Raw genomic sequence first — 19,489 nt, 5'->3', positions numbered from 1 at the left:
TCCCAATCACTGCAAAAAGTATTTAACTAGATCAGTATAAACATCTCAATTTGAGCATAGTAATCCAAATTTTAGTTGTTTTGACTGGTTAAGAAGTTCTTGGGCATTTGTCCTAGATCATTTCACTTGTTCTGAGATGTTTCTGACTCGTTTCGATACATTTCGTCCTTATTTCAGGTCATTTTCTTTGCCAATGGGGTGAGAAAATTGGTCTTATCTCATTGGCAATTTTACTTTCTTATATAAAGCGAGATTTACCTTAGAACTGGTCTGAAATGTCCTCAAACAAGCAAAGTAAACTTGGTCCGATCAGGAAAAGTGTCTAAATGAGTGAAAACCGCTCAAGACAAGATACATTTCCTCAATTCAAGTCATTTAAGCCAATGCTTGATATTTACTTTTTGTAGTGAACTTACTGTAACATACTGACAATGACCAGGAATCATAATTAGTATTTTCTTGGGAATACTTTATAAAACAGAGCTGCATTATCCACGGTAATCCTTAGATACGAGGCCATTTCAATCCTTTTACCATGTTATTACCGGGCCGTAAAGTTAAGTGCGACTCAAACAACACTAAAGAAACTCTCATTTGTGCCACTGTCACTGGCTGTGCTTTATGAACTTTGTAGCCAATTAAACCCATGCGCAAAAGGCACTGAACCTCGGTTTTAGGCAAGTTTAGGTAAGTATAACACCTAAGATTGACCACTGTACCGTGAGAAATTTGGATGAGAGTTTTCCAAATAAAATGAGCTAAAACACAGAGCAGCGCGAGAATGCCGACCGCTTCTCAAAATACAGTGATGGACCGTTTTAAAAGTCGTTATCGTCAATCCGAGTCTCTCTTTGGAAGCTTGACATTCACAAATCCTCCTTAAGCCGTTTTCTTTCAACTAAACCTGAGCCTTTATCGGGAACAAAAGCGTCAGTCGCTGCTCCGGTCGGTGGCTGCATCGCGCTGACATTTCTCTGAAGAGGAGTTTGTTTTGTTGTTTAGAAGTTCTGCTTCCTGCGTTTCTTGGCCTCGATCGCGTCCAGGATGGGCTGCCTCTTGGCCTGGTAGCGCTGGTGGATCTCCTCGATCTCCTGCTCCATCTGGGGGTCCAGTGAGGAAAGGCGCAGGCGCAGTTCCTCCACCGTCCACGTCTGGAGCTAGAGAGGGACGCAGGGTAGGGAATGTTATAGAGGTGGTCGTGAATAATAATCGGTCAGTCAATTACTCTCTTACGGACTTAATCGGTGAATCTAGGCCTGTCACGATAGCAAATTTGTAGTTCGATATATTGAGGCAGGAAAGTATCGAGATAAACGATATTATTGACTCTAACGATACAAGAAACTGTCAACTAAAAATGGCAGTAAACCTTTGTTCTAAAAGTGTATAATTATATCCTAAAATCGGACACAAGCTGCAACAAACATGAAATATAACGTAACTCAAGAAATCAAAGTTTTACAAAGAAAAAATAGGGGAGAAATGCTAATACACAGTACAGATGATAAATATCGAGCACAGAAATGTATCTTCTATATGTTATGTATTAAACGATAAGGCGATATAGTAACTATCGCTACAGCACTAAGTGAATCAGAATGTCACTATTCCTTATGCTGTAGGGGAGGGGTGTCCACACTTTTTTTCATTAAAAGGTGCACACTGTGAAACTTTTTAGGTGAAAAAAGAATCTTCATATTTGAGCGTATTTGACCTTTTAATGACTCGGTGGCGTTATGGGTGAAGCCTGGCACCTTTGCTTTCCCTCACAGTGGCCTTTCGCTCCAGGATCAATTGTTGTTAGGGGTTCATACCAGAAACTGTCCAGAAAACCAAAAAACAATTGATTCTGGAGCGTCATCAAGGCCACTGTCAGGGCTTTTCCACCAAGGTGTTTGTTCTGGGCGGGTTCAGAGCTGGTTCTGGTGCCGGGTTGGTTCCATACTGACTTGGTTTTCCACCAAAATGAGAGCTGTGCCTATTGTCATAGCAACGCTTTGGGAAGTCAACATCAAACATGGATAGTAACATCTTACTACAGCCACTTCTGGTTATAAAATACAGAAAAATAAGTTTATGTTTCAGTCACAGCAGCCGTTGACATTTTGATTTCTTCTTTCTAACTCTTGTTTTAGCTAAAGAGCATAAAGCAAAACAACAGTTTCCTCCACAGAGACTGTTTTGGCTTCTCCAGGAAGTTATAAGCACAAACTAACTAATATTGATTGTTTGTTGGAGGAGAGAGCCACGCCCCCAGCTGCTGACATCACTGGTGCTCGTTTCTTGGTCCAGCTTTTAACTGGTTCCCGACCGGCACCAGATTTTGGAACCAAGAGCCAGCGTTTTTTCAGTGGAAAACGAAAGAACCGGTTCTGAAACTGGAACTGGCCCAGAACCAGCACCGGCACCAGCCTGGTGGAAAAGGGCTATGTCAGGGAAAGCAAAGCTGCCATGTTGCACCCATAACGCCACTGAATCACTAAAAGGTCAAATACACGCACATATTAAGTTACACTGCGCACCTTCAAGGGCCTTATACTGAAGTACTGTGAAAGGGGCTGTATGAGTGCTCAGCTCCAGGATCAATTGTTTTGTAGGTTTTCTGGTGAGAGGGTCCATCAACTGTGATATATATATCGTTCAGCCCTATCGGCCATAGCATTTTTTTTGTTTTTCTGTTGCTAATAGGCTTTTGAAAGAGAGCATTCATTGCGGTTGCATCAAAAAGTAAACGCGAAGCAGCCCAGCGTTACTGTTCCCGTCACCTCCGAGCATCAGCAGCACTTACACACTTGACATGAGCTTTAATCAGCCTGTCCATTATCTACACTTTACAATCATTACCCAAAAACTCCCTCATCCCGGGACAGCTGACAACAAGCCCCATTTACAGACGCTCTTGAAGGCGGCACATATTGACATTTGTCCCCGAGGTCCTTTGTGGAGGCTCGGACCTCTGACTGATCCGCTTTGGGCGGGTCCCACGGGAGTCCCCTTTGGAGCTTTTACCAGCAGCTCGCGCACACGCACACGGACGCACATAGGTGGCTATTTATGAGCGAAATCGATGAAGCTAAAATAACAGCAGCAACGTCCTGGATGGAGAGCCCGATGCCCCGGACCACACCAGGTCAACGCTGTTACTGAAGAGGGAGGGAAAACTCAGGGAGGTGGAGTAAACCGGAAAGAGTGCCGTTGCTCTAAAGACTGGAAGTGAAAGTGCCCAAAAAAAAAACTAAAATAATGTGTGCAGCATTCTCAATTCTATGTCAAATCGCATAGCCCCGCCCCTTAGCAATTGTTAGCTAGCTCTAGTAAGTTTAGCATATGTCATAACAGGGTAGAAGAGCGTGTTAGTGACTCTTTCAGGTGCAATACCACCGTGATACTCCTAATCGAGACAAAATGGGTTGCAATGTTCAGCTGAGGAATATATTTAAATACGCAAAAAGGGGACAATACAACTATTGAGGCTAAAGCACCAGTGTGATAGGAAGTCAGAAAACATCCCTGACGCTACCTTAAATGCAACCATTTGTGTGGACTTGATATGCTCTTACACCCCTGGGTAAGTTCTCCTCTCTTTGTTAGTCTAGAACTGATAATACATGGCCGTTATTGTTAAGCTAGCTTGCTTGCAAAACCTACAGGAGCAGAGGGCACTTCTGACTTAAATCTGAAAGTTGCCGCTTCGTCACTATTACGACCAGGTGACAATTCTACGCCCGACACCTAAGTATAACCTTTACGGGCAGTAGGTCACAGATTTAACATAAGATGTGCAGGCACCGGCTGACAGACATGAAACTCTTGGCAAACAACACTCCGAAGGGTAAACGATTGTTATCTTGGCTCAAAAGTTAGCAGGCAGTGTTTTTCAGCTTGATTATCTGCTTTGAAAGGGGAGAAACAGGTCCCGCCCCCTTTATTTTCTATGGGAGGACATCCATGATTGGACAAAGGCCGTTTTTTGGGGCTGGGTTTTGTGAAAGGCCAATACACTTGAGAGAGTAAGAGACTCTGCACTGCTGTTTGGCACCACAAGGTAACGTTTCGGGCGTCACTGGCCCTTCCTCAGCCCCTGACTGATGCCCGAAACGCTACCTTGTGGTGCCAAAAAACACTTTGAAAGCAAAACAGCGGTGCAGAGTCTCCTACTCTCTCATCTGATGTCCTATCGAACTCCCAAAACTCATCTCGGATGTGCGTGTATATCCAACTCACCAATACTGACACTTGGCCTCAGGAGAGGTGCTGATACCGATTCCGATACCACATGTGTACCACAGTCAGTGTAAGCCCATAAGCACATGGCTAATCATCACATGCATAATAAACAAACAAAGGATGCTGGGTGCTGCAAAGGTTCTGCTTCTGTTTTGCCCGTTCATAGTTACTCGAGTTTTACGTCTGGCCCATTTTTGGATGTTCACACAGACTTAAGTTTTCAGCAGCTCCACTGATAAACAGATGAGAATAAAAACGCTCATGAAACATTAAGTATTTGGACGAAGGCTCTGACATCTGCTGAGAAGCTTTTGCCACTGGATTCACACAGCTGCACACAAATATAAAGGAGTGCCCTCAAAAAATTCCACATAACCTTGGATATAGAGATAAAACAACACTGCAATTTTAATCAAGATATCACATATTATTTCACTTTAATGCTGTCAACAACTTAGATGTTGCCTTTTACTCCCAAGATGAAACTAAATAAGAGAGTGTGTGAAGAAAAAGTTCTTGCTAGCGACCAGGGACCGGTAAAATATTCCAACGACTTAAAAGATCTTGGTATAAATGATTTAAATGTTTTCTTCATTTTAATACGAATTGGTATGAACTCTTACGGAACTCTAAAGCAGAGAGTAAATATTATTTTAGAACGGTGGTGAAAATAAAGATACTTGGAAACAAATCATGTCTGCCCATGGAGAGTTTTATGTTGAACTGCAAACTGTATTCAATGCAACTACGGAAATTGATAAAGAAATCAAAGTTCTGCACAGGATTTGTGTACTTTTTACCTGATTTTCACATTCTGTTTCTGGTATCGCAAGTGTCTTCAAGAAGGTGTGAGCTCTGCTTGTGTACACGTCTCTGACATGTTATAGATATGAACCAGTCAGGTCTCCGCAAAACTGGAACAGTCTTCCAGCAGATGTGAGACGGGCCTCATCTCTGACAATCTTCAAATCCAAACTGCCAAGAGTTCGTCTTAGATGTGCACGAGACACTGAAAGTATTTTGTTTGTTCTCTTTGCTTTTAATTGAATTATCCTCTTATTTATGTTTGTTTGTTTGTTTATTTATTTATTTATCAGGACAGTGAACAATTACATTATGCTCGAGAGCAAAGATGACCGTACCAAACTGTAGCATCTCAAGCTAATTTCCATCTGTAGTCCTTGGGAGAAAAATAAAGTGCAGTCAGGGGGCATTCATCAGCATCCATCACATCCATAACATATCACTCAGTCTCTTACATTTCATCCTCATCATCATCATTTTTGTTTTATGGATTTGATTATTAATTTACTTCATTTAATTTAAGCAGCCCCCTGTTCTACAAAGCACTGATTCCTTTAGCTTTTGTTCAACATAGCGCGACCCGACCGCGCAAGCCACGATCTATTTGCACGCATCGACTCTACCCCACACTCACTTCTGTTTCCACCACACACACACATACGTGCATTTGTTGTGGGCCGCGCCCCCACGGAGGAGCACGATGTACAGATCGTCATTAAAAGTTTTGCAAGCCGCGATGAGAACAAATTTGGACAAATGCTGCTTTCTGATGGGACTTATGGAATCATTCAAAGGTGTCAAGCTGCATTAAAATAGAAAGAAACCCCTAAATACAACTATGAAGGTAAGCTACATGCAAATAGTATGATCCGTATGACCTGTATGTCAAGAGTGAGGGATCAAAATGATCAGAATGAGTCCAAAAAACCTGTCCAGATTTCAAAGACACAAAGAAACACCACCTCATGATGTCAGTGGGTGGAGGGCAAGTGTTTTAAGTTTTTGTTGAGACAAACTGAATTATTCAAGCAAGAAAATATTAACCAAAATACAACTCCAGTTATGTTTATAGGAGGGAACTATATGATACATTGTTCAAAAATGTAAAAAGGTCGATTTCCTGTAAAGTAGGCTCTTGGTTTGGTTGTTTAGCCCCAAGACGAGTAGACACACATCAAAACATCATGCCTTCTACACTAGACAGCAGCATCATTCATTAATCATTCAACCTCTATATGTTGCATCTTCAAACTCCTCAGTGAATCAAAAGGACAGTTGAACATGAGAAAGCCACACCGAGACGTTGACCTTTCAGTCTCTTGGTCGTCTATTACACTTTTATGAACACGCTCCCGGACAGAAAACATCGGCGGCGCTGTGAGAGCCGACGCTTCGAAACAATACAGACTCTTCTGACAGACAAGAGAAAAATTCAGACAAAATTACAATGAAAAGAAGGCAAGAATTGTTGCTGGGATAAAAATAGATACAAATAAAATGGTCAGAATTTGCAGCAGGCGCAGAGAAAGGGGCGGGAGTCGTGCGCTGACTGGCTGTCATGAATAATGGAGCTGAGTGCTTTCGTCTGCATGTTCTATGCTGCATTGTCACACGAGTGAGTGAGCCCGCGCTGCAGCCTCTGAAAAATTGACCACATGAGGAAAGAAAGTTAGTTTTGGACCTAAGGTACGACTCGACAAAGCACTAAATAAAATAATGATGTCAGACATCAAGCTAATTACGTCCCCAATTTAGTTTTCAGCTCGCGGTGTCGCACCAAGCGAGATTTAACAAACTGAAGGCAGTGTTTGCTTTCCTTTAATAAAATATTTGATCAAGTACTGTTCATGCCGACTGAAATTAGACTATAACCGTATTAGAAGTAGTTAATGAGAATAATCAGCTCCACAACAACAAGGCTAGTGCAATGGGTTACCAAAATAAGATGTTGTGGTTAAATAGTCAAAACCATGAAGTCCCACTGCCTGAAAATTAAGAGTCTGGCACCGATAAAAGTACTTCAGTCCAAGTACAGAGGGGAGTGAATTTTAATCAAAACCAATTTTTTGTCAACTAATAGCAAGAAGTAAGTAAGAGTGGAGGCAATTTATGTGGTGAAACAATCCAAATGAGTCCAGTGAAGCTTTATGGACTCCGAAAAGCATAAACAGGTGTGAGGCGAGTGCTTGAGTACAATACACTGAGCAGACACTCACATCTGCAAGATCTGAGAGGCGTGCAGCAATAAGGCAAAAAGGCAATAAGGAAAATACAAAAAGTCAGCACAGCTTGTAAGCTCCCAAAAAGTATCGTCCTTGGGCGGGTGTTTGAGAAACTGAATGCAGGATTACTCAAAATAAGGTTTCTGAAAATCTGCCAACTGTGTTCATAGTAAAAAGCAAAAAAACAAAAATATATATATATCAGAGAAAGGGCCTTTCAATGCCGCAACAAAGTTTTAACCTGATCATATTAATTTCATGACCTCGACTCCTACACAACAACTAAATATAGATATTTTTCCTCACAATAATTGGTCAAATTCATTTTAAAAAGGATAAAGATACTCTCTTCAAAATAACCCCAACTTAAACAACAGATGAATAGTTTACACTGGTACCATTAATCACTTGAGCTAAGGTTTTTACAGCCACGGGATTGGGTATAGACTTGTTGAATCAAAAACTGCCAATAAGTGCAATCGGACCTGGATAAACTGTGATTTGATTGAGTTAATTGAAAAGCCCTACTATACTACTACCATACTAGCATTATTATTACTTAAAGAGGGGGTATTCTGCTTTTTTCAATCACATAGCACCAGTCTAAATCACACTACAATGATGACCAAACCTTCTGGCTGTAAATGCAGTAAATTAGAATAACTGCCTTGTATAAAATGTCTCTCTCTAAATGGCTGTAGTGAATGTCTTGAAATAGGCCTCTGTCTCTTTAAGAACCTCTGACCCTTTCCGACACGCCCCCTCCACACGCTGTCTGTGGCATCAGTGGGGAGGGGGTTCTGCTGAGGAGCAGTGGTTGGTTACTCGGCTGGCGACGAAAGCTCAGAGGCGTCTCCAGGAGGTGGGGGCGTTCCTAGGAGGACTCAGGCAAACCTATCCCTAAAATGGCTGCCATCAGAGTTTTTACAGATTACTCAAAAATATGTGAATGTGCCAAGGCAACACTTCAGGCATGTTTTTAATGAGGGAATGACATCATAACATGATGTAAAGCTTGAAAAAGTCGATTTTGCATAATACCCCCCCTTTAAGAGATTGCCTTCAAGGTAATTTGGGACAAGATTCCCCCCAAAAAGACTGAAAAATCCTCAACATCTATTCATATTTCCCTGTGCCTTATATAACCGTCATATAATTTACATGCAAAAATGCATCCCAGGCAGAAAGTGCGAAACAAAGCCTGTAGTTTGAGTGGGGGGCATAAGAGCACATGAAACACGTCTGATGAATTATAAAAATAGCCGAACATCTAAATTTAACCGCTGTCAGGGACGAGCTGCCATCAGAACGTCGCGAAAGCCGTAAATGTTTTTTTATCAGAGCATTTACAATTCTGATGGATCAGTGAGGCCGCTCTGGGAGGGATTTGCCTTGTCAAGTTCACTTTGCCTCCACTGATCCGCAGTTTAAAGCGGTGCAGAGGAGAGCGCTGATTTGTGTAGTGGTTAGAGATCGAACTACTTAAGTTGAGAAAAGGTCAATGAGCTTGTCGTTATGACATGCTATTGACAGCATATTCAACCATTCAACTACATAACTGTAGGTAGTGGACATGATGAGGAGTCTTGGGTCATCTCAAAAGCAATTACAATCCCTTTGCATGAAATGTACAGCAAAAGAAAAGAAAAGAAAAGCTCCTGTGCCCCATTTCTCCAGTTCTCAAACAGCAGAAGAAAACTCTTGAATTGTTTATTGCTTGCTGCTGAAATAGTTTGTAGCTTTCACCAACCCTACCTTGCAAGAGAGTCAAAATAACAAAATGACTACCGTATTTTCTGGACTATTAGATGCACCAGCCAAAAAATGCCTAATGAAGAAAAAAACAACAGGCTGAATAGGCGTGCGGTTTGCTAACGTTACACATCGATGGCTAGCTACATGAAGCATAAACAACAAACTAAATAGTTGGCAGGTATGTTAACGTCACATAAACAGATAACTATAGCATAAAGGACATACCAAACTCTCCATCTCACTTCAAAATCATTAAAACCAATGAAATCTTCTGTGTCACTTCTGAACAATCGCCTTGGCAACGAACTGGGCACGGAGGCGTGACTGCACCGTTGACAAGCCTCTCCCGGCAGCACGTTTTCAAGCTTTCATTTGCTCGTTCCTCACTGTGGCCATCGGGCTTTCAGCCTGTGATTCGCTTTGTTTTGTTTTCTTCTCGAAGAGTAACCTCCGCTTTCTCGCTCGCTCCAAACTTTCTTTCTGCTGCTCGATTAGCCTGTAGTGGCCTCTAGCGGCATGTGAAATTATATATTTGAACTAAAAAAAAAGGGGGGGGGAATCACATATGTGTTTACAAGAAAGCTCAGCAAAGGCTTTTCCTGCTGCGTCAGCTGAGAGGTTTTGAAGTTAGTGACCAAATCTTATCTAGTGTTTAATTGAGAGCGTGCTGATATTTAACATAGTCTCTTGGTTTGGTCATTTAACTGTCAAAAACAAAGCTAAACTTGGCAGAGTTGTTAAACAGGGCAGTAAAATAACAGGCCAAGAACAAACCAGTTTATCTCAGCATTATAGTAAAGCAGTGCGTCGTGTCTGTATTAAGATCACAGATGACGATCGCCGCCCATTGTCCCATCACTTTGAGCTCCTTCCATCAGGGCAGAGATACAGACTTCCTTGTGCCAAGAAAATGTGTACAGGAATTCTTTTGTTCCCTTTGCCATCAAGGAGCTGAATAAGTTGTAAGTATTAATGTCGTTCAGCCAGTCTGTTCCTTTTTCCTCTCCTTTAATGAAGTGTACCTGCTGCTACTGTGTCTGCAGTGAACTGATTTTATAATGAACTGATTTTATTATGTACATTGCTGGGCAAATGTATTAGAATGTATGAGCAAGCCAAAGGCAAATTTCTGCCATCATTGTGTATGGTAGACAATAACGTTTTTTCTATTCTATATTGTCACTCCGGAGTCACTACCAAACTATGAAAAAAGTCCGGCAGATACAGTAGATAACCTAAGGCAGTCTCTACGGTACTGCTGACAGGGCAAGGTCTATAACCTAGGTCTATATAAACCTTTAGGGAGCGAGTGCCCTCTTTTACAGTTTAATGGTGTGTCATTGTTTATGCATCGCTCAGAGGTCTTGTCCCCTCTGTCACTTCACTACAGTAGGTCATGTGTTTGCTGAACCCAAGGGACAACATCCTGCTCCATGTACGAACATGTACAGCCAAACCTGCTTCTTAAAAGTGTAGTGAAGAGGCTTTTAACACGAATCCAGAGCAGATCACTTTGCCAGAAGACTATTCGTGCCAAGGTATGAAGGATGGATCTTACTTCCTGATCCATCAACATTTTCAGTGAGTCAGTTGATCTGTCTGTATTAGGGCTGGGAGAATATGGAAAAAGCTCCTCCAAAGTGTTACTGCCAGAAAACTGACCTAAAGATTAAAAGCCCCATCACAATTATTGAGATTGATGCTTTGATTCAGCCACAGCCCATGCTAGTACAGTGGCTTCGTATGACTGTCCGCCTTTATAGTGTACCGAGAGCTGTGTTTCGACCCACTCGCACTCCCACTCACATTTGAGCAATCTTTCAATCTTCCCTCAAGGCTATTCTAAGCAATGTAGTGGCAGCTATAGGAAAAAACTCCTCCTGTTCCCAAACAGCCCTTCCTGAGGTCCTAGGTATCCAGGAAAAGCTTTCCTCACCTCTCGATCTCTTGCTAAGCTTAATCCTTCCATCACTTAAAGAACACTCACATTAGCTTTACTCGCATGGCCAGTTTATATTTCTTCTTTTCCTATATTTTTCCTATATTAAAAAAGCTGTGCAACCAAGATGATAGAGGAGGGGGCTGTGGGTGACATATGAGGAGATCTATAAAACGGTTTAACGGTTTTAGATATTACATTTTCTAAGCAGCAAAGTGCATGAAGATGTGTTTGAGATCAATACCATATACCTGCAAAAAGCACAATACCCCCTCTTTAAGAATGGAAGCAGAACTTAGCCATGTGCTCTGGGGATTTGCTTTTTGGCCTCTTATCTTCAATAATGAATGAATGCTACAATCGACTCACCGTGCCTTCTATTCATTGTGATTAGCCAAACTATTGTATATTGTCCAACCCCCAGTCTGCTTGTGTCGAAACAAAGCTCCCTCTGATTGAAAAGACATACCTCGACATTTGTGCGACTGTGATGGAACCGTCCTAAAAGTAAATTCTGACTGTGTGAGGGTCTGTGTACATTCTTGCATTTGCTCAGCTTTAAACCAGTTTGCTGAGGGTTTAGAAAAGCAATAACAGCATCATAAAGAACCACCAAACAGCGAGAAGTCCTAGAGAAATGAATTACTCGAGCCTCTTACGATGTTTCTTTGTTGTTTATGAAAGAGAGCCCATAGGAGTTTCTCAGTGACCTGAATCTGTCACGTTTCCCTTAACGTGTGCAGGGTACGTGGATGGGAACTAACATGAGCGGGTTTGTCACTGCAACACCTGTGAAGACAAGTGTGTTATGGAACCAGGGAAGGAGCCATGAAGAAAAGGGTCATCCGGCGGTTACCTGTCAGTGGGAGTTACACAAGCAAGTCTCAGTGGGAACGTCTGCAATACTATGTACACACAGGAGACTAAACAGACGTCACATGAAGTCATTCAAAGTCCTACGGAAGGCTTTGGTCTAATGCAGGAGGAATTTCTTTGAAGATGGCGTGTCCTTGTCATGGCAAACTCAACGCACGTATAAGCTTCAGTGGGAAAGGGTGTTATGTCAAAGACTTAATAACCTTGAACTCCAATATACATCACCAATATATTGTCAAACCAAAAAAATAAAAGTGTGGTGCCCCCCAAGGTTTACAACACTGCGGTCATGCACTCCTGGAGACCAACAAATCTACAAAAAATGATCTTTGATGCCACCAGACATGACATAAATATACAGCATTGAGGTGGACTGGGGATCTCGTTGTCCTAAGCTGTGGCGTCATTGTTCTCACTTGATTCGTGTATATGTCGGAAAGTAGGGATTTTGATTTCACCAAATAAAAAAAGGCTTTTAACTAAGCTAAACATCTCAATTTGGTGACCGTGTCTCAAAAACTGAACTTTGGTTTGTTGGTTTTATAAAACATCATGTAGGTTTTCCTTTTCTCTTGCAATTATGTTAAAACGACAGCTCACACTGATCAAGAAACTAACTTAAAAGCTCTTATACCATGGTCTGGGTGAATACTCGATTCTGATTGGCTGGTGCATTATTTTCGTATAACCGCACACGTAGTCCGGTAGTTAAATCACTGGGATATCACTCCGCTGTGGGCATCGTCATAGCAACGCATGACACAGCTGAATCAGATAAACACGTAATTAGTGAAAGGAACGTATGAGATGGATTTCGTTTAATTTCAACGTTTTTGGCCAAAACATAATGTTTTATAAACGTGAAGTAGAGGAGAGTGAGCAGCTCGGTTAGCTACTGTTAATAACATATGAGCTTTACATTTCACATTGTTGTGTCGTTGAGCCTGACTGAGATCCTCGTAATAGCTGCGGAGAATGACTCGCTCTGAGACGAGCCTTGAGTGACCGGCTAATAACCCACCGAAAATAGTCCCGGTGGTCTGGCATATTTAGTGAGTTTAGTAAATGAAACAAATATTTATTATAAATGTTACGTTTGTGGGACCCTGGTATAAGCGGATTAAACAACGAGGAGCCGCATTAGACGTTATAATGCACTTCGCGGAGTAACACCACTCCGTTGCACGTTGTGGTGTTCTTGACTCCGCGTCGTGCATTATAACCGTCTAATGCACAGCTCCTCGTTGTTTAATCCTTACATATTAAACGATAAATAAACAATTCAGCCGATTTACTCTTCAGAAAAGCACAAGATATTATAAGATAAGACTATTTTGTAACAGTGCAAACGACAATAAATTCTATTCTATTTCCGAAATCAGGTGTGAAGTTCGGGAAGCCCAGTTTTCCCCATTTGTGCATTTTCCAGTTACTGAGGACCGCGTGAACGCAGCAATACATACATATAAAATGAACATATTTACGTCATGCTTTCATTGTTGTGCCTGTTATGCCTGAAGTAACTCACAAAGTATGAATGTATCATGCATTTTTAACCAGAAACTAAATAACTAAACAATTCACTAAGCCGGGACAAGACTAGAGATGCACCGATCCAGCTTTTTTGCTTCCAATACCGACACTGGGGGTTTGAGTGTCTGCCGATGTCCGATGTTAACCAATACCAAGAGACTTTCTGAAAAGTGGCTGCTGTGAGTGAAAAAAGTGAAGGGTCCTCGTTTCTCCAGAGAGAGATCAATAAAGTCTTATCTTTTCTTGCGAAGGAGATATTACATATCAGTTATATCTATTAATAAACTAATGGAAAAACATTACACAACGATCACTGGACTTTTCTACCTCAAATATCCTTGAGTAAAAGACAGGCTTTAGCTTACATTACTCACAACTCACATTAAGTGATCTGATCATTACACCTTGAGCATTACAAATAACCAATGCTACATCAGTTATTCATTAAAGGGGGGGTATTATGCAAAATGGACTTTTTCAAGCTTTACATCATGTTATTATGTCATTATGTTATTATGTACAGCCATTTTGAAAGAGCAATTTTATACAAGGCAGTTATTCTAATTTACTGCATTTACAGACCAACAGAAGGTTTGGTCATCATTGTAGTGTGATATAGACTGGTGCTATGTGATTGAAAAAAGCATAATACCCCCTCTTTAAGTGATCTGATCATTATACCTTGAGCATTACAAATAACCAATGCTACATCAGTTATTCATTAAAGGAACAGGCCACCATTTTGCCATATTGAGATATGTTCTTACCTGAGCTTAGACGAGTTGATGCGTACCTGTCTGGTCTTTGTGCGTGCGCTCAGTCACACAAAACAACCAAAGATGTTGTTAGCATTTGGCCTCTCCCAATGTATCTATAGCTCCAAACGGGGTGAAGTTTCCACGGGCACGCACAAAGACCAGACAGGTACGTATCAACTCGTCTAAGCTCGGGTAAGAACATATCACAGTATGTAAAAATGGTGTTCCTTTAACAGCATTTCATAAACTATAATACAAACACTTGGCCGCTCCGGCAGAGGCTACTTTATTCTATTAGATGATCCAATTAGAATTTCTGTCCCAACTTCGTGTAGTTAACAGGCTGCGACTAGCATTAGCATACTGTTGCTAACCGCAGCATTTTGCATAGCGATCAAAAATACGTAGTTCTAAGGTTCAAAATTACATTTACTGAGATCTAGTTGGTGAAAGTTGTGTTTTTAAAACGGTGAGACAAAACAGGTATCAGATCTGTGTTGGATATTTGTAGCCGATACCCGATATATTTCTTCCAGTATCGGATCGGCGCATCCCTATACAAGACAAGCACTAAACTGGAATACAAGTGGATACTTCCAGCCTCAAATCCAATTTCCTTGCGTAATGACACAATGACAATAAAGCTGATTCTGATTCTAAAAAGCTGCAGTTACTTACGTTTTGATGATATTTGAGCAAATATGAAACCAACGTCCCAAGAAAAAGAAAATCAATGCAATTTCCTATTAATACGTTGCTATATTTAGCAAATCTATGGCAAATATAACTCTGTCATTTGGCACTCTAAAAGAAAACATGTCAATAAATGTGACTTTGTTAAGCGAGTTGCTCAGCCCAGCAATGTAGAAATAGCCTTTAAGAAGCTTCTTGGAAATGACTTCTAGGCTTCAAGCTGTAGAATTCCTCAACATCTTCTAATGTTGTCATTGACACATTCATTTTTATTGTCTATACTGAGTGCTTCGCCTTCCCCCAGAGCAGAGGCAGCAGCGGGAGGCAGGAGCGGGAGGTCCAGGAAAAGCAGCACCTAGATTTAAAGGTCACATACTTAATATTTAATTGTAGCCGCAGTCATTTGTCCCGCTTAAGCGCTGTCGGCCGAAGACAAACAGCTGCTCTTTCCCCCTTAAATGCATCCTGTTTAAACTAAGACTGTGGTGCTTTCAGACAAGCAGGCAACTGAGACCAATGACAGTACTTAACCTTGGCTTTCAAATGCCACGCGAGACACAGAAGATTACGGCTTTGAAGCAATCATTCAATAGCAACAAAAACAGACAGGATTTCATCATAATAACAGCTTTTTTTGCTGAAAAACTAGTTAGTTAAAACCATATCTTGCTTGGTTGAGCAATATTGCAACGGCATATCACAAGTTACTTCTACATCATTCAGCCCTATAGTTAAGCAACTTCTTATTCCGTCCAACCATCCATTTTCTTCCGCTTTATCCGGGGCCGGGTCACGGGGCAGCAGTCTCAGCAGAGATGCCCAGACTTCCCGATCCACACACACCTCCTCCAGCGGTTCTGACCCCGAGGCGACGCCAGGCCAGCTCGGAGACACAGTCCCACCAGCGTGTTCTGGGTCTTCCACGAGGCCTTGTCCCAGGCGACCAGGCAACTTCTTATAATTTGCTATAATATGCTTTAAAATAGACTGCATTACCTAGCTGTACGTTTTTAAGTTTCCAGGGGTTTAAATTTGGCAAACTATTTGTGTTTCTGAATGAAGAAATTACAAACTCAGACACACAAGAAGTGTTCTTGTAATAAATGCTACCAAATAATTAATTAATCTAGTACCAATTATTGAAGCAGTGACCTGTAAATGACTGTTATTAATCTTCTTGTGAGTGCTTTGTCACTCTGGGGGAGAGATGATGATTGAGAGAAAGAAAAAGCCACGATCATCAACTCCTCACGTCACTGTTGTTAAATGCACACATTTAGACGCTGATTATGATGTTCGCTTTGCCATACCATGGGGCTGTAACTTTTCCAGCACAAGATAGGCTGAAAGAAAGTTTCTCCCCTTGTGTTCGGACAGTCTCCCACCTGTTTCAGAGGCTGCTGCTCTCTGTCGCAGGTCCTTTGTTCATTCTAGGTTTAAAAATGTAGCTCTAACGTGTTTAATGCCTTGGAAAAACCCCATATCGGACGATCTTCATCATAAATGTATCAGTTCAAACCCATTCCAGTATCACAGTTGATGCAAAAACTCCAAATAACTGATTTCCAACACAGCTGTGCAGGACTCACCACTTCCAGATCTCCGTCCGCGGGAAGTTTGCGGTGGTCTGCGTTGTTCTCTCCAGCCTCGTTGTGAACATTGGCCTCTTTCTCCTTCTGCTCAAAGTACTCCAGGAACGAGGGCTTGGCCGGCTGCATGGTCTCATCTCTCCCTAAAACACACCCCAAAAAAAAAAGAAAAAGAGTCAGCAGATGCACAGAGATTTGTGTCATTAACTCCAAAGATAAACGATATTGGCTTCGTTGAGAGAATCAGAAATTGTTACTCATCAGTGAATCCCTTTAATAATGTTTGTTCTGTCCTCGTCGGATCTGAGCTTGATCCAGAAGACGTTTAAGCTACAAGAGTGAGTAATGGTCTTACAGATGGCAGGATTTAAATCATTTAGTTTAGTGATTTCTGTTATTAAAACAAAAGGTTAACATAGCAGAGCACAGCTTCAGAGTCCAGAAGCAGTAACATTTGAGAGCGACATGGTTAAGCTAATGCAACAAGCACATTTAATAATAATAACAATAATACATCAAACTTGTATAGCGCTTTTTTGGACACTCAAAGACGCTTTACATGTGGAGTAAAACAAAACAAAAAAGGGGGTTTAGGAAAAAGCTAGTTTGAACATGTGGGTTTTGAGTACTGATTTGAAGGTTGGTATTGAGTCAGAGTTTCTGATGGGCTGCATTTCAGAAGATTATTAGAGAGTTCCCCTCCTGGAACCGCCACCTTAACATGGTGGAGGGGTTTAAGCGTCCGAATGATCCTGGGAGCTCTGTTGTCGGGGGCTTCGTGCCCCTGGTAGGGTCTACCATGGCAAACAGGTCCTAGGTGATGGTTCAGAAGCCCCTTATGAGAGACCAACAGGCCCGTTTAATCATGAGGTCGTCCTCCCGTGGACCCACCACCTGCAGGAGGAGCCATAAGGGGCTGGTGCAGTGTGATTTGGGCATTATATTTGCATTAAAGAGGACTGGTCAACAATGTAATCCAATATTTTCTCTTCATCTCAATTTCTCGAAACAAAACAAACAAAATCCTTGGTTTGCTGCTGTTTAATCAGAAACTACATTTACCAGTCCAAGAGATTGCTTATCAGAATAAAAGTGTCACAGAACTTAATTCAAACTACATCTGAAAATAAAACAAAACAAAATCAAACGTGAGGACCACTCCCCTTGAAACAACAGAGATACTCTAACCATTGGGAACCACTGCTATAAAGATCGAATGAAAATGCATCGAGCAATGTTCCCGTTGCTCCAGAATAAAAATGAAAAAGAGCACGTGGATTTAAGATGAGTCCAGGTGGCTTCATGAACGCACTGTATATGTTGCTCTCGAGACGACACAATAAAAACAACAGTTAGCCGTAATTAGCTTTGGGGCTTACTAAACAGCTTTTCCCTTTATTGGTTGTATGCAGCACGCCTCCTTAAAGTGGCCCCTGTGAGTCTATGGAAAGGCAAAGTGGTCCAATGCGCCTCACAGTGATTCATGGCTTTAATAACCGTCTGGCTCGAGCCTCCACCACTGCAATATACCTACAGAAATTGCATTATGTTTACATAGGGCCGCACAGAAAATAGTCCAGTAATGCCACTCGATCTCCGGCTTCCACATATCGCTTTCCCCCCAAGCACCTTTACCGTATAATTCTTATATTTCCATTTCCATTTTTACACCATGGCATGTACACACTGACACCTCGTAATCAAAATGCTAAGGCGAGAAACAAACCGTGGAATAAGGTTTTGGTTGACTGAATGTTCAATGATTACGAAAATAAAAAATCTACATCTACACTGCCTCGCCAAAAGAAGAAAAAAAAGGTTGCACGTGCTAATATTTTGTTTGAACGCCCTCATCTTATGATCACAGCACACATTCGCTGTGGTTGTTTCAAAAAGCTTTCAGAAAGATTTCAGATTCGATATAATTTGTCTGGCAAACATGATAAATTTACAAAAATATGGGGATCCTTTATTGAACATATCAAACAGAAGAGAACTTGTTGCTTCTTCTGCTTCTAGTGGTATGGACTGATAAGAAATATTTGCTGTACGGCACTGGCAGTGTTTGTGTTTTATTGAATTAGAAAAAAGAAAAAGAAAAAAAGAGAAAGATTTCAGATTTTAGGAAAAAAAAAGTCAGCACATATTTTAAGTCTTCACCTCTTACCCCCCGCCTGAACTGAGTGCATTTTCACCAGTTTGGCTTTACCCAAATCTAAAGGCTTCTGGACTGGACAGCAACAGAGGAACAATTTGAAAGCTAAGACCTACAAAAGTTACTCTAACTTTTTGTCACATTGTCGCCGCATTTTTGTCAAATTTTTGCCATGTTTTTGTTGCTTTTACATTCCTTGTTTGTGGCTTTTTGGCGAGTCATTCATTGCTTTGTCGTCGCGTTTTCGTCACTTCTTTGTTGCGTCTTTGTTGTGTTTCCGTCGCGTTTTCTGCGCTATTTTGCTTTTCCTTTGAGGTTTTTAGATTTGGGTAAAGCTCAGTTAAAGCGGGGGGCAAGCAGTTAAGAGGAACAGAAGAAAGAGAACCGAACAAAAATACATTTAGATTAAAAACCACTTAGAATATAATGCTTTTCAGTGACATTTAAGGCCTCGATTTAGCACAATTCATTCATTTAATGACTTCTAATGCCCCGCGGAAACCTTGTTATTCTATAAGCCAGTGGTTCTCAACCTGGGGGTCGGGACCCCCAAGGGGTCACGAGACAAATCTGGGGGGTCGCCAGATCATTTAGATAAAATAGCCATATTTTCATTAGCATGTAATCTAATGTTTTATTGTGGCATGTGTTTGCTATTTTACCAGAGTGACATTATTTGTTGCTGTTTGATGAATTTCATTTTAGCCATTTGTTTTTTTCCTTTTTTATTTTAAGAACTATGTGGGCCTATTTCTCACGGTGTCACGAACCCCCTAAACTGTTATAAAGGGGTCGCGGCTCCAAAAGGTTGAGAACCACTGCTATAAGCTACCGTATATAAACAGCTTTTGCTTTAGTCGACTAAAGCTAGACTAAAACTAAAAATGACTAAATCTAAGATCTAACTAAGACTAAACTAAAATAAGTTGTCAAAATAA

General features: G+C 41.2%; 1 protein-coding gene across 1 annotated transcript in view; it reads right to left on the bottom strand.

Moving 5' to 3' along the window:
* Nucleotides 1-463: 463 nt before the first annotated feature.
* The window catches only part of LOC306980068 (serine/threonine-protein kinase 4-like), a 55,395-nt gene continuing 36,369 nt past the window's right edge, over nucleotides 464-19,489 (bottom strand). The window contains exons 10-11 of the mRNA XM_079579301.1: nucleotides 16,397-16,539; nucleotides 464-1,157 (exon numbers count right to left, since the gene is read on the bottom strand). Of these exons, the coding sequence (XP_079435427.1) occupies nucleotides 999-1,157; nucleotides 16,397-16,539 (302 nt within the window). The 3' untranslated portion in view covers nucleotides 464-998. The remainder of the gene's footprint in view (nucleotides 1,158-16,396; nucleotides 16,540-19,489) is intronic.

The sequence above is a fragment of the Gobius niger genome, assembly GCF_951799975.1.
Source record: "Gobius niger genome assembly, chromosome: 20".
Lineage (NCBI taxonomy): Eukaryota > Metazoa > Chordata > Actinopteri > Gobiiformes > Gobiidae > Gobius > Gobius niger.
The sequence above is the reverse complement of the archived record's forward strand: the minus strand, read 5'-3'. Positions and strand labels throughout refer to the sequence as shown.